This window comes from Diceros bicornis, chromosome 13, assembly GCF_020826845.1.
Source record: "Diceros bicornis minor isolate mBicDic1 chromosome 13, mDicBic1.mat.cur, whole genome shotgun sequence".
NCBI lineage: Eukaryota > Metazoa > Chordata > Mammalia > Perissodactyla > Rhinocerotidae > Diceros > Diceros bicornis.
In genome coordinates this window covers 50,585,407-50,612,894 of record NC_080752.1, presented here as the reverse complement: position 1 = coordinate 50,612,894, position 27,488 = coordinate 50,585,407, and the positions used below count along the sequence as shown (strand labels likewise).

Here is a 27,488-nt window from a genome sequence, read left to right as displayed (position 1 = left end):
GTGAGGAAGCCCGAGCTCAAAACACGTGCCCAGAGTCACACAGCTAGGAAACAGGCGAGCCGTGATTCCAACCAGGTCCGTCCGCCCGGAGCGCCTTAAAGTTTTGCTGGGATTTGCCTTGTTCACGGGAACGCGGCCGGGCGGGTGCGGGTGGCCGTGTGAACGGTGCTGGGCCGCGCGAGGCCGCCCCTTCCTCCGCGCCTCAGCCCGAGCTCCAGCCGGCCGCCAGACCCTGCCCCCTGACCCTACCCGGCCCTCGCCCTTGCCTCCGGGCTTAGGAAACTCAAAACCACCGCTCCCGGCTCCGGCTTGAACCAACCCCCCAGCCCAATGAGCGTCCGCCCCCTGGCGCCTCCCAACAAACGGCCTGCTGATTGGCTCCCTTTGCCTCCGCCGCGTTGCCCTAGCAACCAGGCTATAGGGACGCGGCGGCCGGGCCTCCGAGCCTCTGGCTGCAAGCCCGGGGCTCCTGGCCGGCCTTGCTCGCTTCCGGCACCATGTCGGTGCGGACGCTACCGCTGCTCTTCTTGAACTTGGGCGGGGAGATGCTTTACATCCTGGATCAGCGGCTGCGAGCCCAGAACGTCCCGGGAGACAAGGCCCGCAAAGGTGAGAGGCGCCCGGCCCCCACAGCCAGCCCCCTGCCCCGCAGCCCGGCCCCCACAGCCACTCCTCCACAGTCAGGCCCCTTTACAGACTGACCGACACCCCTGCACCTGCCCTCAGATAGCCAGGGAGCTTTCTTACAACGCCACGGCCCCATCCAGTCAAAGTCCCTTAGGATTCAAATTCCCCAAAAGATCTTTTCACGGCAGAGGGATTTAATACCCCCATTGGATATTATTAGGGTGCCTGATCCCCAATGTCCTCATCCCCTCAAATCGGAGAAATGATTTCCCAATCTCTCTTGACAACCAGTCCCTCCCAAATGTAGGAGTCCCAGCTGCCCACAACCTGGCGACATACTCTTTACTAGTCCAAGCGTTCTCTTCCCCCCAGGGAACACGTTCTGATTCTCCGTTCCTCTGAATAATATCCTTCTTCATAAACGGGAAGCCAGTCTTGCTCATTTCTATTTCTAGACAGGTAGGGTTCAAAAATGCCGTGGATAAATAAGAAAACATAAGAAAGTTATAAGTCCTTCCCTTCACAATTGTTGGAAGAGAATGTAGTTGTGGAAATAATTGAGTTTCTAAAATGCAAAATCTGTCTCCCATATACACCACATCTAATCCCCAGAAAAATCACCACCTAGAACTCTCTGGCACCCTTTTCCTCTCTTCTCAACCAACAACTGCTTTCACCAAGTTACACGGGGTTAAGTATAAAGGAAATAATATATTTCAAAGTAGAGGAAGAAAAGTTGGTGTAAAGGTAAGTGACATGGCCACTGATTAAAACATTTATATTCTCTCCAACAGTCTCTGTATGCTCAACTGATGTCAAACATACATATTCAGATGTTAAGCTTACATATTCACATATTCACTATTGTGCCTGTGCGATTGCTTCCCAGTCCGTGCATAATGAGATAAAAAGAACTCCCCATAGCATACCCGCTCCATTCATTCTGTACGCTGCTGCCAGTGAGCTTTCTAAAATGCAAATCTGTCCACACTCCCTGCTGCTTAGAGCCCTTTGTCAGCTTTTCACTGCTGTCTGGATGGAGGCCAAGTCCTTGGCAGGACGTTTCAGGGCCCTTCCTGATCCGATCTCTGTCTACCTCTGCAGTCCCATCTTCCACCACTGCCTGCCTCCTACTTTGTATCTTAATAATACCAAACTGCTTGTGGGTCTCCACTTAAAGCATGTTCATTCACGTTTCCACGCTGGTAATCTCCATGCTACCACAAACCTCCCATTTACATGCCAGTCATTTTCCTTCCATCCTGCATTATTCAACTTAAGAATCATCTTCAGGAAGTCTCCCTACCTGGGGAAAGGGCCTGCGTATACTCCCATGGCACCCATGCGTGCCTCTCTCTACTTTATCACTGACTATATTATATGGATATGGTCTGTGTATGTGTCTGTCTCCCTCATCTTTGTACTCCAGCACCTAGCATAATGCCTAGACCAGGATAAACTGGTGCTAAGTAAATGTTTGTTGAACTGATGATCTAAACAGGCTGTTTTTGGGCCGGCCCCGTGGCTTAGTGGTTAAGTGTGCGCGCTCCGCTACTGGCGGCCCTGGATCGGGCTGGGCGCGCACCGACGCACTGCTTCTCCGGCCATGCTGAGGCTGCGTCCCACATACAGTAACTAGAAGGATGTGCAACTATGACATACAACTATCTACTGGGGCTTTGGGGGAAAAATAAATAAATAAAATTATTAAACGGGCTGTTTTATATGATGTTGCCATTTCTTCCTCAAGAGGGTTCTGTTTTCCTTGGTGCCTAGGTTATGTGATTTCATTTGGGCTAATGAGCTGACAGCTGGGTCTTGGACTGGTAGCATCTTGGAAGGCAGTGTAAATTAGCAATTAAGAGCGTGCTCTCTGGAGTCATACAGATATGGGTCCCAATTCCAGCTTTGCCATTTAACTAGTTGTATGACCTTGGAATATAACCTCTATAAGCCTGTTTCTTTTTCCGTAAAGTGGAAATAATAATACACACCTTCTAGCGAAGTTGTAAGAATTGAATGAGATAATGTATTTAACATGTTTGGCACAATGAGCAGCAGGTGCCATCTTTCAAGAGGTGTCTGGGCAAGACTTGTGAATACTAGGGGAGTAGCTTCCTTTGTCTTCGGGAGCTGTAGTCCTGGGTTTGCTAGATTCAGCCTTAGGGAATTTGAGCCATCCTGAGGAAATCACATCCACACACTCACTCCATCCACAGTTTGGGTGGGTGTCAGACGTCATATGAGATGCTGAGTGGAGCCTGATCTAGCCCTTCTTCGCATTCACTGGAGGGAGGGCTTTTGACCAGTCTGGTCCAGTAACTGGTTCTAAAACCTGGGGACATATCTTCCTAATGACAGCAACAACAAACATTTATTAAGCACTTACTCTGCACCAAGGACTTCTCTAAACACCTAATCCCCACAACTATCCTATCGTGTAGGTAATACTACTCTCCCCATTTTATAGATGGAGAAACTAAGGCTAATGTACCCAGGGGTACATAGCTGGTAAGAGGAAGAGTAAAGGATTTGAACCCAGGTCATTGGTCTCCAGAGGTCATACTCTTAATCAATATGCCCTTACCTGCTGCACTGGACTTCCATACCTGGGGAGACTGTGTCAGAATCTTTGGGAGGGCTGGAAGGTCAGGAGGAGGGGGAGAGGTTTGAAAAAAATATCCAATATACACATTGATTTTATAAAAGGAAGGACAGAAAGTATTTGGCTGATGGGCATTTGTAGAAGGTAGAGTGAGAAGGCAGGGTAGAGGGCGTGGGATTCAAAAAGTTGAGAAACATTTATCTATTCCACCATTTAGAGCTGGTGTGACTGCAGGAGCGAGAGTCACTGTGACGAGTGCCTGTGCAGAGGCCTGTAAAACACGAGACGTGCTAAACTAGTCCTCATGGAAGCTTTGAATGGAAATCGTATTTCTTCTAGATGTTTTCATTATCTTACACAACTAATTGGTCTCCTGGAGGCCTTCCTGCTCCTGCAGGGCCAAGGCACATATTGCAGCTTTTCCCCACGAGGCAGCCTGTAGTTTAGCATTTAACAGAAAGGAAGTGTTCTCTCTGTGGGGCAACTTTTAAGTGTTGCATAGTAAATGTCCCACGTTTTAAGCAACAGCGAGAATAATAAAAGCTGCCTTTGCCTCACTCCCGTCCTCTTAAAAATACTCATAAATAAGACCCTGTTACATTTTGTTGATGTTCCTCGTTTTACAGAAGGGGAAACTGAGGCATAGAGCCTTTAAGTGATTTTTCTAAGACAGGCAGATCACAGTGGAATACTGAGCAACCAAATGGTGGTGAGGTTCTCTTTGTATTTTTCTAGTTCCAATTTAACAGGCAGCTCTGGATAGCCTTGGGTCTGCCTCCTGCTCAAAATATAACTAAAGTGGAATTGTCCCAAACAAGTCATCTGGAGAAATAATAGAAGAACAGGGCATCGTTTACCCTCCCCTGGATCCTCAGGAGAAAAGGGGCCTGGAGCACACAGCACTGCAGAGACCTCTGCTGGAGCTGAGCGTCACTGGCTGCGGGCGGGGCTGGTACCCGTGGGCATGCATTGGCCAGCTCCATTCTGTCAACAGTGGGTAGTCGCTGTCCCGTGAAGTAGGTGAGCCCCTTGCAGCACCACTGTTCCCAAATGTACCCTCAAGAAGGTGGCAACTCCATCCCTCTGAATTCCCATGAGCCTATCAGGCAAGACTGCCTGTAAAATAAATACCATGAAAAGATAGAAGGTGTGGACATTATGCCAAAGAAGCCAGTATCTGCTTTAAGAAGGCCAGACTCTTGGTGCTGCTTCCCCAATGTTTTCTGTCCAAAAGCTTGTGACTCTTGTGGGAGAAAAATAGTGAATTTCCCCCGAGGAGTGTGACCTTACAACAGGAACCCTTTGCAGCCAGTAGAGCAGGGCACGGAGTGTGCTTTCAGGCGTCTCTTAGGAGCTGTTGGTATTGTCTATTGAAGGCACATACGTGCTTTGATTATAACTTCAGAAATCACCTCTGAAACAATCTAGTGCAGAGGTTTCCAAAAGAGACCATTCATTACAAAATGTTTTTAAAATGTGGGTGTATGTAAAACACTTTATCTGGGGGTGATTTTTCTAGGTTGAAATCTCCACCAAAGAATTAAGGAAAGAAAAAAAGTCGTCTTTCATCCTTTATGGGTGTTGTCCAAAGAGTTCTGCAGTAGAAAAAGCAGAACTAGAAGAGAAGCCAGCTAAGTGCTTGATCTCAGCCCCACAGCAAGCCTATGAGGAGGGTGCAATTATGACGCCCATTTTACAGATGAAGACACTGAGGTTAAACAAGTTGCTTGAAGTAATATAGCTAGGAAGTGGTAGAGCCACGTCTCAACCATAAAGGGTCTTGCTTCCCACAGATTTCTCTAGGCAAGTACATTTTTCCTTGTTTGGTGTCCTCTTGGCATCTCCCTGACTGCCTCTGTCCTCAGGAGCTTTCTTCACAGTGATCCCATCGTTACCTCCCTCTTTTTACATGGAAGTCGTGCATCTATATATAAAACTAAATCAGAAACAGACATTTTTTCTCTTTTAATTCACATTACAAGTTTTCTAATTTGAGAAGTTCCATCTGTACTCTAGAAAGAGAAATCTTGGGGCCGGCCCAGTGGCGCAAGTGGTTAAGTGCGCGCGCTCCACTACGGCAGCCTGGGGTTCACCGGTTCAGATCCCAGGCGCGCACCGACGCACCGCTTGTCGGGCCATGCTGTGGCGGCATCCCATATAAAGTGGAGGAAGATGGGCATGGATGTTAACCTAGGGCCAGTCTTCTTCAGCAAAAAGAAGAGGATTGGCAGATGTTAGCTCAGGGCTGATCTTCCTCACAAAAAAATAAATAAATGGAACGGAAATTCTAAAAAAAAAGAAAAGAAAGGGAAATCTTACATTAATAAAACATCAGGTTTTACAAAAAGAAAATCCTTTCTCTACTTGTTCTTGGAATTATCCTTCCTCATGGGAGTTAGTGTTTTTAAAAGCCTTCTTTTGAATGAGGTGTATTCTCACGGCATGAGAGAGGATGACTTCTTGAGCCTGTCAAGATAAACCCCAGGGTGGCTGGTCCTCCTGAGTTTCCTCTCTCCGTAGGCCGCTCTCTGTAAGATATTGCCTCTCTAGGGGTTTTTTAGAACTTGTTGTTTATCCATCATCCTTTAAAAGTTTCGAATAGAAGGCAGAGTATTCACATTGGACATTAACTGCAAACATAAAAAATAAAGTTTCGTAGACCAGCTAATTGGCATTCTAAAAGCCTCCTTGAAAATAATGTTCTTCCTTCATGAACTAGTGTTTTCTTTTTCTATGCTTCATGTAGATGAATGGACAGAAATGGACAGAGGACGAGGTACGCTATCTCTGGGCTGCATGTGTTCAGGCTGCATCCACAGGTTTACGCAGTCCTTGATCGATGGGGCTTCAAGTGGGACCACTCGACATATTTCAAAGTAAAAAAATAGGCACGAGTTTCTCTTTAGGCAAGACATTGGTTACACATTTGAATCTTTTACTTAAATAAATACAGCGTGAGAGATGAAAACCAGGCAAACTTTGGCAAAAGGACCAAATTGCACCTGAATGATTTGTCTCTTTTCATCAGTTCCAAGTTTTGCAGGGAAAACTAGAGCAAAGCTACACTTCTGGGTAGGTTGTCCTATTTGGTAGTCCTTAAAACAATTCTGTGATAGTGTCATGTAGCCAAAGAATTGTGTTTCAACATGAGTGACCCTCCCTAGCCATTCTCCTTAGCACACTGAGATATCTGTTGAGCAACCGAGAAGAATGGAAGCATGTGACTGCATGGCTGCCAGGACTGTGGGCAAAAGGCATGATTTCATGCATGCAGTGTGACCCTGTCATGCCAGATCTTCAGTTTCCCCTTCACCTACAACTAGCAGCAAACCTGAAAAAGTTGCCAATTCCTCAGAATAAAACCTTAGCCTTTCTCACCTTTAAATGCCACGAGTACCTTCCATCATTTGACATTTGGGTGCAGTTTATGCATGTCATCAGCCATCGTCCTCAATATTTTAAACGCTCTCATCACACCAAGTATGCTGAGGCGATAACATATGTAATATTTAAGAGCCCAGGCATTAGAATCAAACAACACCGTTCTAATTTCATCTCCACCACCACCTGTGTGACCTTGGACTTGAACGTCTCTAAGACTCAGTTTTCCTCCTTGATAGAATAAGGATAGTAGTTCAGAGCTGTCTTGGGGTTTAAAGGAGATAGTGCATGGAAAGTTCTAAGCTCAGAGCCTAGAACATAGTAAGGATTCAAAACATGGTAACCATCCAAAAGCAGTAGCTTCTCTCTTTTATCCTTGGTTCCAAATTGCATGTTCCCATAAACAATTAAATTTACAGCAAAGGTAGTTGGTAAAAACTCAGTTGATTTCATCAAGAGAATTATTTCATCAGGCCAGGCTCAAAGAAAAGCCCAATTGAAGTGCATGATACACTTTTATTATATTTCACAACCATCTTTTACCACTTCTCTTGAGCAATTTTTGGCCCACGTCTTGACTCATGGCAGAGTTTCAGGTGAGTAGTGTAGATTTCGAAGGCTTTTTGTATACATAATTGAATCACTGGAATGTATTTTAACTTAAGCATTCAAAAATGAGCAGAAACTGACTTCATAATCTGAACCCAGGACTAGAAGCCTGGTATGTTTAGAATTCAGTTAGTAACCCTTCTGATGCACCTGTGAAAAATCGCTTCCCTTCCTGGCCTTGGTCTCTTCCTGACAAAATCTGGCTCCTAGTACATTCCTGCCTCGTGAAATTATGGAAAGCTCATGTGAGTGCCAAAAACTAACACCAAGACAGACTAACAGGTCTGGTTAAAACCATTTCTCGGGTTTGGAAATAGGCTGCTTCTCTAGGGCAAGGACATTTCCTCTCTCTTTGCACCCTGGCCTTTCTCTCAGTGTCTGGTACATAGTAGGCCTGCCTCAACCAAGTGCTAGGGAAGCACACTGTGAGATGTAAGCATGTTAATTTGTGCCCCCATATTCTTTCGAAAGAATTAAGTGAGAGGTGGGAGCCCTGGGTGCCGGGGCCCAGCCGTAAAACTGCCGTTTCCTCTTTGGGGGCATTTGTGTTCACGGGTCTGCCTACAGCGACACGGGCTGCTGTACTCTCTTCCCAACAGGTGAACTTTGTCGACATTCTTGTGCAGGGATCCATGGTGATATATAGCTTATTCACTTCCCAGGGGAAAGGCTTCGTTTTGTTTTTTACTTTGCCAGAGTGGCTAACAATCAGCTTGGGATTTTCTTTCTTTTAGAACTGATTTATTTGGCTGTAAGTTATTTTCCTAGAACTTGCTGAGGGCTGAAAGACTCTAGAGAAATGCCTCAGCACCTAGGTGAATAGTAGCTATTTGTAAGCGTTAACAGACTCAGAGCTGATGTGCTTGTTTAACTTGAATTCTTCCTCTCTGGCGCTCCTCCCTGGCCTATATAAATCTATGGAAAATTCTTCAAATTCTCTCTTTTGAGGCCTTATGTGTGACTTTTCAGTTGTACCTATTTCCTTGCAAATTCTGCATTTTATACAGGCTGCGGTAAGAAAAACGTTAGAAAACCCAGTTTATTGCAAGTCCTTGCTTATTTAGGTCGAAGGCAAAAGGCCGTGCATGAGGCAAACCCAGAAGAGTTCATACGTCTCCAAGGGGCCCAGGTTGGGGAAATGTTAGTGCACATTAAGGGCAAGGTGCACTGGGGTGAAATTGTAAAATGTGAGGGATACCCTGTGTTGGTAATGGATTTGGTTCTTCCTCACTAATACGAGGGAGTCTAGAGTAAAATTCAAAGGCCAAGTGTGAGTTCAACACTTCTGTAAGGAGTCACAGTCAGTTCTTTTGTGTCAACGTGGAGGAAAAAAGTGTTTCCCCTCCTCCCACCATAGCACTTCCATTTAAGATTTAAGTACAACCAGCCCTCAGCTCCTCCTTCCCCCAAAAGATGCTCTTTGAGGGGCTGGCCCTGTGCCCTAGTGGTTAAGTTCGGTGTATCCCGCTTCAGCAGCCCGAGTTTGTGGGTTCAGTTCCCGGGCACAGACCTACCCCACTCATCAGCCATGCTGTGGTGGTGACCCACATATAAAGTAGAGGAAGATTGGCACAGATGTTAGTTCAGGGCTAATCTTCCTCAAGCAAAAAAAAGAGGAAGATTGGCAACAGATGTTAGCTCAGGGCTAATCTTCCTCAGCAAAAAAAGTAAAAATAAATAAAAAATAAAATATGCTCTTTGAGATGCTTTAAAATGCTGGCCTGAGCCTTCAGGGTCCTTCTATCAATTACTATTTAAAGGTAGAGGGGGCCAGCCCAGTGGTGCAGCGGTTAAGTGCACACGCTCCGCTTTGGCAGCCCAGGGTCCAAAGGTTCGGATCCTGGGCTCGCACCGACGCACCACTTGTCAAGCCATGCTGTGGCTGTGTCCCATATAAAAGTAGAAGAAGATAGGCACGGATGTTAGCCCAGGGCCAATCTTCCTCAGCAAAAAGAGGAGGATTGGCATCAGATGTTAGCTCAGGGCTAATCTTCCTCACAGAAAAGAAAAAAAAAAACATTAAAGGTAGAGAGAGTGCCTGAAATCATGACCACAATGCTCCACCCTGCCTTCACTCTCTGAGATACATGGCCACAACCAATCACCTGGTGTGTCCTTTGTGTGGCAAAAGAAAGAGGCATTTATTTTTTTTAGTAATAATCACTCATGTTTCATAATTGATTTTGTATAATTACTTTAAGTAAACAGTTTTCTTTCAAATTTTAATTGCTATGAATGTATAGTGTCAGCATCCATATACTCTCACCTTTAGGCTAGAATATATCTGGCTTAATTAAGATTTCTCAGGGGCCAGCCCCGTGGCTTAGCGGTTAGGTGCTCGCGCTCCGCTGCTGGCGGCCTGGGTTCAGATCCCGGGTTCGGATCCCGGGCTCGGATCCCAGGCGCACACCAACGCACTTCTTCTCCGGCCATGCTGAGGCTGTGTCCCACATACAGCAACTAGAAGGATGTGCAGCTATGACATACAACTATCTACTGGGGTTTGGGGGGAAAAAATTTAAAAAAAAAGATTCTTTAAAAGAAAAAAAAAAATTTCTCTATTGTTCCTATTCCTTGTACCAGACGTTTTCCTAGCCCTCAACTAATGTTATTTGAGTAGCACAAAATATCTAATCTTAAATAATTATTTATTATTAAATAATCTATCTGAATGAGTGAATGAAGAAGTGGAATTATAAACACTTTTGTTGGCACGTGCCTTAGGACCTTTTATTCTCTCCAGACTGAAATTTTCCATTTGAGCAACAATATCAGACATGTCACTACAGTGACACTACTACAGTGTAATATCAATATTATAGATCAAATGTAGAAATTAAGGCATACTAAAATGGTGCTAATCTGAAGTACACGTCTTGTAGAAACATTAGAAATGTTTTAATCTCTGAGTGTCTATTTTCATTAAATATTTTGCAAAAAAAAAAAGAAAAAGTCAATTACCATTATTGGTCCCATTTTTATAAAATTTAATTTTAAGCAAAAATGTTATAGATGTGCTAAACAAACAGAAAAGAGTGATACTCTTTCTCGTCTTAAGGAAGATTCTAATCTAAAATACTCACAGGAATCTTTTTTAAAGAAAGAAGAACATTTCCCCTATCATCAAGTGAGAGATATTGTATGTAAAAGTGATCTGTAACCCCTGAAGCACAACACATTTGTACCTTGTCACATTTACGTTTGCTCTGAGATGGTCTCAGAAAGCGCTCTGGACCCTGCTTTCTACTGGGGCACCTGTGTGGTTTCTCCCCAGGGAGCAGATCTCATCCAGCCCATCAGCATCCCCACTCTGCATAGGCTCAGCTCCTCCATTCCATTCGTACACAGAGAGCATTTCCTGAAGAAAGCTTCTGCCAGTACCGAGCCAGCCCTGATGGCCTAGTGGTTAAAGTTCGGTGGGCTCCACCTCTGTGGCCCGAGTTTGCTTCTCTGTTGTGGAACCACACCACCAGTCTGTCAGTTGCCATCCTATGGCGGTGGCTCACATAGAAGAACTAGAATGACTTACAACTAGGATATACAACCATGCACTGGGGCTTTGGGGAGGGAAAGAAGAAAAAGAGGAAGATTGGCAACAGACATTAGCTCAGGGCAAATCTTTCCCTGCAAAAAAAAAAAGAAAAGAAAAGAAAAGATTGTGGCATAATTAAAAAAAAAAAACTTCCTCCAGTACCATGTTCAACTGTATTCTCCCTTGTTTCTACAGTTCTGAATGACATCATCTCAACTATGTTCAATCGAAAGTTTATGGAGGAATTGTTCAAACCCCAAGAGCTCTACTCCAAGAAGGCACTGAGGACTGTCTACGACCGCCTGGCTCATGCCTCCATCATAAGACTGAACCAGGCCAGCATGGATAAGGTGAGCAGATGGGTGCCTATGTGGATGACCATAGACTGGAGTCAAATGAGACGATGTGTGCAATGGTGCCTTGCAAAACAAAGGCACTTGTAAATATTAGTTGTTGGTGGGTTTCAGCATTGGGAAGGGCCTCAGAAGTCATCCACACCAACCGCTCTGTTATTGGTGTCATACCACCTGCCCGAAGGGGAGAGCTGGTTTTTATGCCCATGTTTATGAACACCTTAACCCAATACAAGAACTCAGCCCTGAAAACTTGAATTCCGCTTCGTTCTTAACAAATGTCAGCTCTGCAATGAGGAAACCAGGCTTTTTTTTAAAGCAAATTCAAAACTGCTAGGTCTTTACTTACAACATGAACATATCCATTTCTTTGGGAAACAAATTATTAGGGCATTCTGATTTTTAAAATAAAAATTTCAAATAAATAAGTGGCAGAGAATAGACAAATCTCCTATTCAGAAGAATTCCAAATAATTTATGTAGATATTCTGCCCTCCAGAAAGGAGAGCATAACTCCCCCACTCCATGTGCGTGCGCTGCCCTTAGTAACCTCCTTCCAAAGAAGACAGAATGGAAAGGGGGCAAAAACAGTTAACTTTACAGTGGAGAAAGTGACAACCATGACCTCAACCAGGTGATGAAGGTCAACATCAACAGAGATAAGTTGTGTTGGTGGTACGTGCCCTAGTATGATGTGATAAGGATAGCACTTTACCCCTGTAATCTTCTTCCCAAAACCCACCACACCAGTCTAATCATCAGAAAATCATCAGACAAATACCATTTGGAGGTCATGTTACAAAATTCCTGACCAGTACTCAACGACCACCAAAAACAAGGAAAATCAGAGAAGCTGTCACAGCCAAGAGGATCCTAAGGAGACATGACAACTAAATGTAATGTGAGATCCTGGAACAGAAATAGGGCATTGGGGAAAACTAATGAAGTCTGAATAAAATACAGACTTCAGTTAATTTTAAAATAATAATAACAATTCCTTTTCAAGTTTTTCCATTATGTGAATTTTTAAAAATCGTGAGGCCTGACAGTGGGTGCTGGGTGTGCAAAATCAATGCTCACTTATTGCTGGAAACCTCAGGGAAACAGACTGCCTTTAACCATGCCCTCTTACCTCCTGCCACTTACCTCTGGAAAGTCGCTTTATCTCCCTGAGCCTCCACTTTCTGATCTATGAAATGGGGATAATAATAGCTACTTCATCAGTGCTGGGAGGATTAAGTGAGAAACGTGTATATAATGACGCACCGAGGCCTGGCACAGAGTAGATGTTTGATAAATGTTGATTATCTTCTATGCTTGCTCTTCTCCCTCTACCTTTAAGAAGGTTAAGGTTTCCATAGACAAAGGACACAGAATTTGAAATCAAAAAACCTGGATTCAAGTCTTAGCTCTACCGAATACTAGCTGTAAAACTCAATTTACTGAATAACTCTGAACTTTCATTTCTTCATCTCATACCCATTTGTCTCCTTTATTCCTAGCATGGTGTCCTATACACGACAAGTACTTAATGTTTGATGTTGGTGGCAGAGAGTCTCAAATCTATATCTCTAGTATTACACGCCCCTGCACGTACGCACACACACACAGGCTGTTCCTGTTTTATGCCACTTTCTAAGTAAATGTTTAGTTGCATATTTGAGAAATGGGATCATGTAGAAAGTTCTAGCAAATGCTTTAGGATCTGACTGTCCTGAGTTCACATCTCACCCTGCCACTTACTACCAGCTGTGTGACATTAGGCAAGTTTCTTCGTTTTTAAACTTGGGATAATACCTACTTCACAGAGTTCTTGTGGAGATTAAATGGGATCAAATGAGGTAACGTATATAAATGTGCTTGGTACGTGATGGTAGTACATGGTACAACAGATGGTAGTAGTTATATTTTCAATCCTGCCTCAGACGCGTCCATACCTTCTCTCCCAAACGGGCTCCTGTCCCGCATCCTCCAGACTTCCCTGCCTCCATCCTTCTCCCAGGCACTAAGGTGAAAATGCTGTAGTCATTTGGACAGGCCGCGTCTTCATCCCCCAGATCTAGTCAGATAATCAGCAGGTACTGACAGCCTTTCCTTCTAAGTATCACATGCTCTTCTTTTTCCTGCCTTTTCCATTCTCGCTGTCTTGATTCCAGGCCTTAAGTCTGGATTATGCCAACAAAATTTTTTTCATTCATACAATCAATAGATATTATTGCAAACCTATTAGGAGCCAGGCACTAGCTAATCTCCCTGGCTTCAGTCTCTCCCCTCTCTCACGTCTCATCATTGCCAGACTGACTAACCGTGCTTCATCACCACTTTTATCATGTCAGCTCAGAAAACTTCAGTAGCCCCTAATTCCTACCCTATCTAGTCTAAATTATTTTGCCTATATTTCTAAACCTTTAATGTTCTAACCTTGCTGTACTTATCCGACTTTATTTCCCACCATCCCCAACACGAGCTGTCCTCTCTAGTCAGGCTGTTCTCCTCATTCTCCAGGAAAATAGCATACTCATTGCTGCCTCTAGGCCCTCACACATGCTGTTCCCCTCAACTAGAATGCCTTTCCTCTCCCTCAGCTAGTTTGAACCCTATGACTGCCTTCTTCTTCCACAAAGCCTATCCTGACTACTTCGGTCCTCACCAATTTCTCACCTCTTATCACTCATGGACGGTCATACCATACATGGGGCTTATTGATATCTTATTAAGTATTGTTTGTCATTTAAAATTGTTCTTATACAGTTGTAGAACTTTATACTTGCCACTTTCACACATATCATCTCATTTTCTCCTCTCAGCAGCTCCTCAATGATAGGAAGTTCAGGAGTATTTTTTATAGATGAGAAAACTCAGGCTCAGAGAGATGGAGAGACTTGGCCAGGGCCGTCCAATAAATCAGCAGTGATGGAGGGCTTGAATGTGAGTTTTTGCTCTCCAAGTCCAGCACCCAGTTCAGGGTCCCCAGCTGCCAATATTGTTTCAAATGAGTTCCATCAGCAGTACAGAGAAGCTGACCAAACTCCTGGTTCGCCTAGGAATGTCCGGGTTTACTCCCGTGTCCTGGCTTAGTTATTAATGTCACCCCCTTTTATTCTGAAAAGTGTCTTGGTGTGATTGATAATTGATATGGTCACCTCAGCTATATGATATGCCCAGAACTGGTTTTCATTCAGTAAATGCTTGACTGAATCATTGTTCAGAGGTTCTGACATCTGCTTTTATGATCCTATTTATTTTGTTCGTGTATGGGTTGGCAGCTCTATGACCTGATGACTGTGGCTTTCAAATATCAAGTATTGATGTGTCCCCGTCCCAAGGATGTGTTGCTGGTCACTTTCAATCATTTAGATGCCATCAAGGGATTCATCCGCGACTCCCCAACCATCCTGCGTCAAGTGGATGAGACTTTCCGGCAGCTGACTGAAGTAAGAGTATCCTCAGTTTATCACCTCTCGGTCCCAATACTTGTCCTCATTCCTCAGTTAGGAACAGGCAGATTCTATGGCAGAGAGAACAGGATGAGGCCTGCCACACTCCCAGAAAATTCTAAAGATCTACAAGTATCCATTTTGGTACTACAATTGGCGTTATCATCTTATGCCCTCTTACTGTTGCCTTCAAGACTGGGAAAGCAATGACACAGAGCATAGCCATTTTCTCCTAACTTTTCTGAAAGAGAGTTGGTGGTGGATGTTATGCTAAATCCTGAGGAACAGCGTCTCCAGGTCTGTGGGGACCAGGGGAGGTGAGGTGTACCCTGCTCAGGTGTGGCATATGGGGTTGTCACTCTGGTGAGGGAGCGGTGCTGGCTCTCCTGCTGTCCCTCCCGCCCCAGCAGCTGAGTCCTCTCCCGGCTTATCTGCTCGCATCCCTGAGCGCCCGCCTACCCCCGCCTGTCTGCACTCTCGTCTCACGTCCTTCTGCTTTGCCTCTGGCAGGTATATGGGGGTCTCTCCGCGGGGGAGTTCCAGCTGATCCGGCAGACGCTCCTCATCTTCTTCCAGGACCTGCACATCCGGGTGAGTGAATGGGCAGCCCTGCCGCTGCTGCCCTCGGGAAAGAGGGTGCTGAGTGGTCAGGCAGACGAGGGCTGAAATTCGGCACAGTTAGTGATGTCCTCACTGTTTGGCTCCGTGATGATAAACTTTCTGATAACAAGTCTCAGCAGTTTTGAAATGGACCAAGGAAGACAATGGTGCCGCCATTCCTTCCCAGGTACCTTCTGTGTTTCTTTAAAATATGGTTTCTGCCCTTGCTTCTCCAGAAGAAATGGGATCTCAAGGCAACCTGCCTGATCTCAATTCCAGAACCTCTTCTTGACCTTTAGCATCCTGGACCTCTCCAGGATCTGATGATGTCAGGGGGGCTGCCCTCCTGCTCCATGAGACCCTCACCTTTCCTGGACTTCCATGGCGCCATACCATCCTGGCCTTCCCTTGCCTCTATGCCTTTCACTCCTTCCTCTCCCTCCTCCTGTCCCCAAACCTTCCTCCTTCTGCCTCCACCCATCCCTTTCTGTTTAGGAATTCTCTTTCCTCCCCCCTTTCCAGCTCCTTCACCTAGGACTCCTGAGTCTAAGCTCTACTCTACCCTAGCCCCAGCCCTGCCATCCAGACCCACATCTCTACCTGCTTGCTGAAACTCTGCACCAGGATGCCCACCTGTGCCTACAAGTTAATGTCTGTAACTAAACTAACCTCCAAAATTCAAGTCCTGCCCCAACTTCCCGATTTGTTTTGAGGGCACCACGATTCCTTCACTTGCCTGGCTCAAAACCAGAGCGTCACCTTTGATTTCCCTTCTCTGACCTTCATCTGAATGCTTCTAAGGCCCGTAGAGTCTGCCTTTTCAATATCCACACCCTCCTTTCCATTCCTGTTGCTGCCCGGCTAGCTCAGGCCCTCGTGTTCTTATTGGCTGTTGCCTTCCAACTGACCCTGCCTCCTCCTGTTGTGCCTGCTCCAGGTAGTTCCACACCCTAACTTTTAAAACACATTTCTGAGCTTCTGAATCTGAGGCCTGTCTCTCTTGGACAGAACTTTGTTCCTTCCCATCATGTAACACACTGGTATGGGAGAGCTGGAATGATAGGGCAAAATGAGAAGCCAATGGGATTCTTGTGTTCGAACCCCAGCTCCAGCACAGCTCCATGAACTGGGCAAATGGCTTCTCCTGAGCCTTAGTTTCTTCATCTGAAAAATGGAAATGATGATCCTAATTTGAGTGTGTTGGGAGGATTCACTGAAGCAACATATGTATTTGCTTGTATATGTGTAGTGTAGAGTGCTTCTGGAAGGATAGACAAGAACGTGGTCACAGTGGTCACCTGCTGGAGTGGAGAGCTGCATGAAGGACAGGGATAGGAGAGAGACTTATGTTCCATCGTATACCCTTGAACCTTCTGAATTTTGTACATGTGCATGTGTAACAGAGTCACAAAATAAAATTCAGGAAAAAGAAGAAATAGAATAGGTTTAGTGCCTGGTTGTTATTTCCCTTCCTTGGACCAGGGAAGACAAATAGATTTGAACTCTGAGGCCAATTTTATTTTTAACTGTCATGAATAATTTTATTTGCTACGAATAGAGCAATAATAACATCAATATAAATTAAGATCTCTAATAGTCATTGATTAAAATAAAAAATATGAAAGTACAAATAAGATTAAGTTTTGCATTGCTTTAAAGTATTAAAAACTGCATCATATTGTTATCAAGACTGTGTATATTTGGACATTATTTTATGGATTGTAGTAATATAAGCAGTCATATTGATTTCTCAATTCTGATAAGATAAAATTCATTATAATGAAAAGACTTTCCTAATAATAAGTCTATAACAAAATCATCAAAATATATTAAACCACAAAATATATTAAGCTTTAGTTGCTAGATGGGCAGGCAATGAAACACCAGAATATTCATCAAGAGAAATAGGAATCACATATCCTGACAATGTTCAACCACTGGTCTGTAACATCTGCCTGGTTTTCCAAGTCAGATCTTTAATAGTAGTTCTGCTCAGCTGCAGTTTGTGATTGCCTATACAGATTTTCTCTGTTTTCAAAACAGTCATGATAGTTTTTAGATTTGTTAGCAAAACCAACTAAATCAAGAAAACACAGCTCTGATCTAACACTCGCTTGCTCATTGTTTAACCAAAATGAATACAAAACTCCTCATCATGATATCCAAGGCTTTCTGAGAAATCATGAAACAACTTGAAGTGGCCTTAATGTGGTCAAGGCCCTGACCTGTGCACTGGGCCAGACTGCACGAAGACCAATTCCATTTAGGATCCTGAGCAGTTATTGACAGCCATCTCAATTCCCACCCCCTTTCAGCCCTCCAGAACTCCTCCAGAGTTGCCTCCTAAAGACTAGGCTCCTCAGGTCACCCACCCCCTCCCACACTCTCATTTCCATTCATGCGTCCCTCCTTCATGGACTTTCCTCGTGTTCTGTCCATTGTTTCATTTGTTGGAAAACATCATTCCATCCTTGCCTCTTCATAGATGTTCCTTACAGCTCCGCTCCATTATCCACTCCACTTGGAAATATGTCATCCCTAGAAAACTGGTCAGTCTAACAAATATTTATTGAGTGCCCACTCTAAGCCAGGCACTGCTTTCAGTGTTGAGATACGTAAGTGAACCAGACAGAGGCCCTGCCTTGAGGAGGCTCTATGCTAGTAGGAGGAGACAGAGAGGACAAGTAAGTCATGTTCTGGTTCTGATAACTTTTAGGAAGGTGGCAATATTAGGTCAAGTCTAGAGGGCCACTGGGATGGGATGTTCCACTAGACCAGCACTGTCCGATGGAACTTCCTGTCATGATGGGAATGTTCTGTATCTGTGCTGTCCAGTATGGTAGCCACCAGCCACATGTGGCTATTGAGCACTTGAAATGTGGCTAGTGTGACTGAGAAACAGAACTTTTAATTTAATTTTAATTTTAATAGCCACATTTGACTAATCGCTACTGCCCTGGATGGCACATCTTTAAGTAATAGAATTAGAGTCAAGGACAGCCTTTCCGAGGACAGACATTTTAGCTGAGAATGTAACTAACAAAGATCTCAGGGAACAGATTCTAAACGGAAGGGACAGCAAGCTCAAAGGCCCTTAGTGGGAAAAAGCATGATGTGTTCCTTGGACGAAGAGAAAGCCAGTGTGAATGGCGCATCCTAGACAGAAGCGATACTCAGAATAAAGTTAACAACCCGTGCAGCGTGGGCACTGACGAATGGGAACAGATGCCAGTCATAAATAAACTGCTACTCACCAGGCCCCTCAGCTTTCGGCCCTAGTAAGCAGTTTCTTCTAAGACTAAAGGAAAGATTTTAAGCATTTTAAGGTGAGAGGTAACACGATCTGATTTGTGTTCTGGAAGGTGAACTGTATGGGACAAGGGTGGAGGTAGGACAGCAGGTGGGAAACTCTTGTAGAAATTAGGTAAAAAGTGAAAGTGCTTGGATTAGGTGCTACAGGGGAGATAGGGAGAAGTGTTCGCGTCTGGGATCCGCCACATTGAGGATCTCGGGGCAAGATCAACAAGACTTACTAAGAGAGTGGATGTGGAGAAGGAGGGAAAGAAGAATGAAGAGCAGCTACTACTAAAGTTTTGTCCTGAGCAACTGGGGTGCCATTTACTGAGAGGGGGAAAGACTGAAAGGAAGTATATTTGGGTAGGAAAATTCATTCTATTTAAGTTTGATTTGCCTGTTAGACATCCAAGTAGCAATGTCAAATGTGCAGTTGATTATCCAAGCCTAGAGCTCCAAGGAGAGATCCAGGCTGGAGACATAAATGTGGGAATCCTCAGCATACGGCACGGAGATGGCATTTGAAGTCTTCTGGCCACTTGGGGGAGGCTGGTCATTCTTTCTCACCCGCAGGCAGCATGTGAGAAGCAGGGTCGGCATTCTGCCAGCTTCCCCCTCACTTTCAGATCATTATTCTCCTGCCCTCACAAACTTAGCCCTCCTTTTGTAAGGCCAACCATCACCCATAACACTGTCTAAAGCCCTATGCTCGTCACTCCCCGCTGAAACTGTCAAGTCGCCCACCCATATTCACTGAGCATTTAAATCCCTGGCTCACTGCTCCCGGCCACCAGAGTCCTGCCATCGTCCTGGGGAACGTAAATGCTCCTGGAGATGTCTCATGCAGCACTCCAGCCCCACGGCTCAGTGACCTTCATTTCCTCTTTCCGTAAAACGTGGTTCTTGCCCTCAGGAACTTATTAGAGAGGGGGAAAAAATGCACTAAGTGCCTTACAGATGTTTGGTTCTGAAATAGAAGAATGTGGAGAGGACACAAAGCGGGGGTGGTCGGTTCTACCTAAGAGAATCAGAAAAGCCTTCGTAGAGGATCTGGTATCTTTTAATAGAAATATGTTTTCACCAGGCCCATGGGAACACAAGGGGAGGGGTTAGGATGACACCTGGGCAGAGGACACCATCTCAGTAAAGGCTTGAGGCGTGTGACTGCCTGATGTATTTGGTGGTGCAGGGGGGCAGAAGGCTGTAAACAATAGAGTGTGGCTGGAACAGAGGGTTCAAGGAGGAACATGGCCTCAGAGAGAAACAAGGACCAACTGGACATCATCTAGCAGGCAGCAGAGAGCCACTGAAGCAGGAGAGGGACATGGTAAGATATGAGTTTAGAAGAGTCTCTTTAGCAGAAGAAGAGAGGATGGATCAAAAACGAGTGAGAGGGGAGGCAGGGAGGCCAGTCAGGAGGCTCCTGCAGTGGCCAGGCAAGAGAGGATGAAGGTCTGCACTAGGGAGCAGGGCAGAGAGTGGGGGCCAGATACAGGAGTGGTCATTGGGTTGGCAGGGCTGGGCCACTGAAGAGACACCCATGGGAAGGTGGTGGGCGGGGCAACTCAGATTGCTGAGTTGGTGACCTGGGGGTGTCATTCACGGAGATTGGGAACATCAGAGGAGGATCAGGTTTGGGGAGAGCTCGAGATCTGGGAGCCATCAGCACAGAGGTGAACACTGGCGTGTGGGAGTAGATGAGATCACCTGGGAAAAAAAGGAGTGAAGTGAGAGGAAAAGGGCGAGGGAAAGCCACACCTACAGCTGAGGGCCAGCAGAGAGGCTGGGCAAGCAGACGGACCCAACAATCCTGTCGAGCCACAGGCAGATTCTCGGGTCAAACACAAACACGCACTTGACTTAAATTTGTACATTTCAGATCTACTATGACGTAGTCAACCTTATCAGAATTAGGCTAACAGAGGGTCCAGCACATATATATATATTCCCACTTCTCTCTCCAAATTTTCTTTCTCCATGCCTGTAGTATTTACATCCCTCAGTCACAGAATCTCAAGGTTAAAAATACCTTCAAGTTCATCTAGCCAAACCCTCTGACCAAACCAGTTTACACAACCCCCCAAAACATGCCTTGTGCCTGCCCATCTTTGCTTCTGAAGTGCCTTCACACCCACCTTCTTCCTCCAGGTCCAGCTCCAAACCCACAGTCACCCCTACCCACCTCCCATGCCGAAGTCATTCTCCTCAGTGGGCTAATATGCATATGCTATTCAGCATATCCGGCTTTATAGTGTCATTTTTCCCCCATTTTATGCTTGTTTCCTGTGTCCAATTAGACTGCAGTACTAAGAGTATTTGCTACCATTTATTGAGCACATACTATGTGTCAGGCTCTGGAATAGTGCTTTTTGTCCATTATCTGACTTAATTGTCATACTTACTCGTTGAATAGATACTGTTATTACCCCCAGTTTACCAAAGAGAACATTGATGCCCAGAAAGGCTGTGTAACATACTAAAATCCGAGAGCCGAGGCGTGGCCCAGCTGAGAGGTACCCTAGACTGTAACAGCAGCATGCCAAGCTGCCAGCTTACAAATTCTGATCACTTTGCATTTTCACTGCCTTGCACACAACACATGCTTAGTTTTGATGGTATTCCTAATATAATCTTGTACAATTTTAGAGTTTGAAAGGACCGTCAAGTTTGTCTCATTTTACAGATGAGGAAGCTAAGAGCCAATAAAACTGATTAACTGCTACAATCTTCTTGGGACTTAATCTGATCAAGACCTCCATAGCGAGTGCACAAGCCAGGGAGTAGAAATAAGCATAATGTGGTGTTTTCAGTCACATAAAAGACCTTCAAACTCTAATGCCAACTGGATCCACCTGCTCCAGCCCCTTCTCACCAGCCCAGCACATGGCTAAGAGCTCAGGCTCCAGAATCAGAAACACACGGGTTTGAATCTTCAGCTCTACTTGCTATGAGCTAGCTGGCCTTGAGGAAGTGTCTTAAGCTCTGAGCTGCTGATTTCTCATCTGTAAAATGGAAGTAATGAGGTTCTTAAGCTCAAGGGTTGCAGGTGTATGGAAAGTGAGCAGGGCACCAAGGAGTGGGTGTGGAATTTAGAGTCAGCTTTGGTTTTGATTCCCAGCCCTCTCTCTTCTTGTTCTCTTTGAGCAAGTCACTTCACTCTAAACCTCAGCTTCCTAATCTTTAAAATGAGGGTAATACAACTTTCCTGGAAGATTTGCTGTGCGGTTCAAAAGAAGTTCTGTTTGTAAAAACACCGTAACTCTGCAGGTGTTAGTTAACGGTGAGTTTTTCTCTCTTCTTATTGTTATAAACTCAATAGGTAACATTTCCAAACCATCGTACACTTTCCATCCTCAGAATGCTTATGTCTATGAAAATGCACCGAGATGAATGACAATAAGTGTATTGTTTTCCAGGTGTCCATATTTCTAAAGGACAGAGTTCAGAATTCTAATGGTCGCTTTGTGTTGCCCGTGTCTGGGCCTGTTCCCTGGGGAACTGAAGTTCCAGGACTCATCAGGTGAATTCTCAACAGTAACTGTCAGACCAGTGTTTGGGTGCCGGGAAACCAGTATGTGGCCACGGCAGAGAATGCAGCATCCCGGGCCCCTCCCTTTCTTGAGTAAATCACAGCAGGGAGGTGGTCAGGTTCTAATCCCAGCTCTGACACTTAGCAGACACCTGAGCAAACCACCCAGTTCTCCAGGATTCATTTCCTCATCTATTAAATGGTTGCTGTGAGGATGAATAAGACAATAATGCTCTAAATGCTTACACAGCACCTGGCACATAACATGTTCTCAATAAATATTATTATTTATTGTATGATTATTATTACCTCCACTAGCATCTTTATCTTGAAGGAGTGCATGAACTCCTTTTTGTCCCATAGTACAAAGAATCAAGAAGCCTCCAGGACTACCCAAGCTTGGAGAACATTCCATCATGTCATACTTTGTATTGTAGAATGTTCAACAACAAAGGCGAAGAAGTGAAGACAGTAGAATTCAAGCACGGTGGGAACTATGTCCCGGCACCAAAAGAAGGTTCTTTTGAGCTTTATGGAGACCGAGTCCTGAAACTGGGAACTAATATGTAAGCAAATTCTCCCTCCCTGAGTGAATTCGAGTCCAAGGGAGGTCACTTCATTTAAAACCCCAGCTCGACTTCTGCCATGAAAATCTCTGCTGACAAGGGAGTCATTTCCACTTAGATACAATGAGTGCAGAGCCCTGACATTTTCAAAGGGCACCTAAGATGTCCAAACATAAGGTAACTCAACAGGTTTAAAAGATAAATAATTGTAAATAGGCATGGATGACAACTAGCTAAAACCTTGGTTGCAGTGGAGATCCAGAAAGGCTTGGCCTTCATGTATTATTCACATTTTTTCAGTGATACTCATTCCTTTGTAAGAGGAGGCATTTCCACACAGCTTCCCAGGTATTTTTGGGGGGAAGAAGTGAAATTTGGTGGTTGACAGCCACTTAGTTGTATTCTGTACTCCCAGCACCTTTCTGGATGCTTTTTAATGTCTCAAAAATAAAAGCTATGCAGGGCCGGCCTGGTGGCATAGTGGTTGAGTTCGCACGTTCCGCTTCAGCATCCTGGGGTTCGCAGGTTCGGATCCCAGGCGCAGACTGACACACCGCTTGTCAAGCCATGCTGTGGTGGCATCCCATATAAAGTAGAGGAGGGTAGGCACAGATGTTAGCCCAGGGACAATCTTTCTCAGCAAAAAGAGGAGGATTGGCAATGGATGTTAGCTCAGGGCTGATCTTCCTCAATCAATCAATCAATAAACAAACAAACAAACAAAAGTTGTGCGCTATATTTATGAGTAAGAAGGAATTCAGTGTAAATGGCTGGACAGTTTTTTCACGGTTTTCTGTTGACACCAGGTACAGCGTGAACCGGCCTGTGGAAACCCATATGTCTGGAGCATCAGAGAACTTAGCTTCGCGGACACAGGTGAGCTTCTGCCTCCCTTATTTATCTTCAGGCTTATTTCTACATACAAAAATCTGGATGGGGAGTAGGGTGGGAACTCTTTAGATTTCAAAGCTAGCCACATTTCCCTCATTGTTTGCAGCCTTCTTGATTCAGCCTTACAAGTACATAGGTTTTGTTTTTTTTTTTTATTCCCCCCAAAGCCCCAGTAGATAGTTGCATGTCATAGCTGCACATCTTTCTAGTTGTTGTATGTGGGACGCAGCCTCAGCATGGCCGGTGAAGTGGTGCGTCGGTGCGCGCCCGGGATCCGAACCCAGGCCGCCAGCAGCGGAGCGCGCACACTTAACCACCAAGCCACGGGGCCGGCCCTGTACATAGGTTTCTTTAAATTTGTTTTTTTTTTATTTATTTATTTTTCCCCCAAAGCCCCAGTAGATAGTTGTATGTCATAGTTGCACATCCTTTTAGTTGCTGTATGCAGGACGCGGCCTCAGCATGGCCGGAGAAGCGGTGCGTCGGTGCGAGCCCGGGATCCCAACCCCGGCCGCCAGCATCGGAGCGCACGCACTTAACCGCTAAGCCACGGGGCTGGCCCTGTACATGGGTTTTTAATTGTAGTTTCTCATGGAGACTTCCAGTGATCTGACTAATTAGGTAATTTTAGGCTTGGCTCAACCACCATGATTAAGCAGGAACCACACACCAAGATATGTGAAATAGCACTGTACCAGTGCCATTAGGTCCGGCTTTGCTGAGTCCAGCACCTGTGTGTATTTCGATCATTAAAACATCCCTTTTCAGTGCTTCCCTATATAACAATGTGGTAGCTAAGTTCGAAATGGGCTTTTAGGTTTTCTGAATTCTGTCTTGACCAATTTTCACTGAACTAGCTACCGGCCAGCTATAGGTTATAGGACAAATCATGGAATAGTCAGTTATTCAGCAAACGTTAGTTGAACTACTTCTATGGGCTGGGTACCCAGAGCCACAAAGCTGGCTTAGTTGTGGTCTCATCCTGAAGGGCCTGAAGTCCTCTGGGAAAGACGGCTGTAGGAACAAGTAACTCTAACACAGTGGAAGAGCCTGCTGGGTATTCTGAACAAAGTGCTGTGCCAGAGCACACTTCTGACCAGTGGGGTGGGGGACAGGAATCAAGAAAGCTTTTGAGAGGAGGTGACATTCAAGTGGGACTCTAGAGTGGGTAGGCTACTACATAGCTGAGGAGGAGAAATGGGCCCTCAGACCAACGTGACAGTGTGAGCAAAGGCACCGAGGGGCAAAAGAGCATAGTGTTGGGGGAAGCCGGGAGGCAGCGTCTCTCCCACATGCTGGATGAGAACGTAATTGAGACAAGTGGCCTGAGATTCAACTGGACAGGGACACTGGGGCCTGATTCAGAAGGGGCTGAAACAATCTGGACTTTGTCCTGTAGGCAGGAGGCAGAGGGGTTTGTCTCGAGCAGGGGAGAAGTGAGTTGAGAACAATATTTTAGATAACTCTGGTGGCAGAGTGACGAAGAGGCGGAGAGGGGAAGGCTGGATTAGAGAGAGCGGGTTTAGGAGCGGGGTGGAGGCTGAAGTGGGGCGAGACTGAGAGAGAGGAGGGAACAGATTCAGGGGTGTGTTCATGATGGTCACCACCTGAGGGCAGTGTGGCAGCTGCTACGGAGCGCGTGCCCTTGACCCGGCGCCTCTACTGAGGCGACTGGTAAATGCTGAGGGCACTAGATTGAGGAGGAAGCAGTGTTCTTCTCCTTAAAGGAGGAAGGTGGTCAGAGGAGCCGGGATCCCTGGGGCCTCCCACTCATCTTGCAAGTGTGAAAATCTCTGGTTTGCTGCCTTGCTAGAGTCCTGCTTCTGACGCAGATTCTGATTCTCCTTTTGTTTAAACCTGTTTTCTGTGCTTCATTTGGACCCAGTTCTTCCCAGAAATAATTTAAACAGTTATGGTTTTGCCTCGTTTTATAATACCACCCTGGGTCTCTGGATCTCAGCAGGAAACGTGATCACCTTCATGTGGCTAAAAATCATGAAATTGTTTCTGCAGGAAAGCATTGCTCCAAACCCTCTTGCTAAAGAAGAGCTGAATTTCTTGGCCAGGCTGCTGGGAGGGATGGAGATTAAGAAACCCAGTGACCCTGAGCCAGGATTCCGGTTGAATCTCTTCACCACTGATGAAGAGGAGGAGTATGTTTTAAATCTGTTTCTTTAAAGACATATATAAAAATCCTAAGGATGATAAGAACCAAAAAAATGACCATTATAAACGGGTGACACTTATAAACACAGGTGTAAAGATCATAAATGAGATATCAGCAAATTCAATAACCTAGTTAAAGAAGAATCCACGAGTATTAAATAGCCTGAACCTTCTGGATTTGTTCAAAAAATAGTTCTAATGTTTTATTTAGCAAAGCACAGCTGAACAAGAGGTATTAGTGGTTAAGATAATCAAATTAAGAAAAGTCTGTTAAGAAACCAGAGGGACAGTCTCCCCCAAAACCAATAGCAGTAGTAATTCACTGAGATTTATACAGTGCTTTACAGTTTACAGAGCACTTTTGCATTCATTGTCTCATGACCTCCTCACAACCAAATATTTGGGGTGGGGCTTGCCTTCTATTTCCCTACCCATTAAATTAGCTTCTTCTGTGCATTTCTGTGTGGCAGGTACTATAGTAAGTGCTGGGGACACAGAAATGGAGCGTTAACACCTAGACCCTGTCCTCAGGAGCTCCCGGCATAACAAGAGAATGAACATTTCATCAATTATTTCAGCGCCATGTCATAAATGTTCTAATGGAGGACGCAGTGACTTTGCACTGGCCGACTGAAGGACTTGGCCTCTGAGCTGAGTCTTGGGGTTTGCCAAGCAGAGGAAGGGGAAAAATATTCTTGGCAGAATTTAGTATGTGCAAAGGCACAAAGACAGAAAAGGACTTGACTTTCTGGAGTACAGAGAGCATTGGTTGGGGATAGTGCAAAGGTGAAGGGAAATGGCAGAAGATGAGGCAGAAAAAATAGGTTGCCAGATTATCAAGTGCCAGTTTGCCACGTAGCAGGGAGAAAACCCTAACCTTTGACCCATTTCTCTACCATCTCATGCAGACAAGCAGCACTAACCAGGCCAGAAGAGTTATCCTATGAAGTTATCAACATACAAGCAACTCAGGTGTGTCCAGGGGATTACACAAGTCAGATCTTATTCCCCTCCGCATCTGTAATATCCTTGAACTTCAAAGGCCCCCCTTCTCTCTAATCAGCATGTAACTATAGTCCCTATTCTGACAAACAGGTGAGGAACTGAAATGCATCCCAGTGGGGGGACGAAAATTAAATACCAACTGCACAAAGAGGCAGTGGTGCCAACACATCCTCTTCATTCCCTTTCACCTCTCATTTCTCCAACAGGACCAGCAAAGGAACGAAGAGCTGGCTCGGATCATGGGGGAGTTTGAGATCTCGGACCCACCAAGGCGGAGCGCCAGCAAAGGAGATGATTTACTTGCCATGATGGATGAGTTATCGCTGTGCTGACCAGGCGCACCCCTCCCCTATGGGAGAGGCTGCCTGATGAGGACCCTGGGGGATGCCCCAGGGAGCAAAATGATGCTGCTAGTTTTCTACTGGGTGAAGCCGTCACCCCTTGTTCCTGTCTATGTTGTAACGAACTGTGCAAGTCTCCCTCTGGGAGCACACTCTCTGGAAGGCGCACACGTGCACATATTTTCAGCAGAATATATTCTGGCTTTTAAATTGGACTTTTCCCATTTTCTTTCTGGTTTTATGACAACCATCCAAGGCATCCTGGGCCGTAGGTTCAAGCCCCAGAGCAGGGAAGGGGGCACTCCTGTTGCCACTTTCTTTTTTATTTTATTTATTTATTTATTTTTTTTTTTTTGCTTGAGGAAGATTGTCCTTGAGCTAACGTCCATGCCAATCTTCCTCTATTTTGTATGCGGGATGCTGCCACAGCATGACTTGATGAGCGCTGTGTAGATCCGGGACCCATCCTGCGAACCCCAGGCTGCCAAAGCAGAGTGCACGAACTTAACCACTACGCCACCAGGTTGGCCCCCTGCTGCCACTTTCAATTAC

General features: G+C 45.3%; 1 protein-coding gene across 1 annotated transcript; it reads left to right on the top strand.

Moving 5' to 3' along the window:
• Nucleotides 1-275: 275 nt before the first annotated feature.
• OSCP1 (organic solute carrier partner 1) lies at nucleotides 276-27,151 on the top strand. The gene is made up of 10 exons (XM_058553700.1): nucleotides 276-609; nucleotides 10,950-11,104; nucleotides 14,374-14,541; nucleotides 15,055-15,135; nucleotides 21,855-21,958; nucleotides 22,405-22,533; nucleotides 23,340-23,409; nucleotides 25,438-25,577; nucleotides 26,499-26,562; nucleotides 26,802-27,151. The coding sequence occupies exons 1-10, from the start codon at nucleotides 498-500 to the stop codon at nucleotides 26,925-26,927; spliced, it is 1,149 nt and encodes a 382-aa protein (XP_058409683.1). The 5' UTR covers nucleotides 276-497; the 3' UTR covers nucleotides 26,928-27,151.
• The last annotated feature ends 337 nt before the right edge of the window (nucleotides 27,152-27,488 follow it).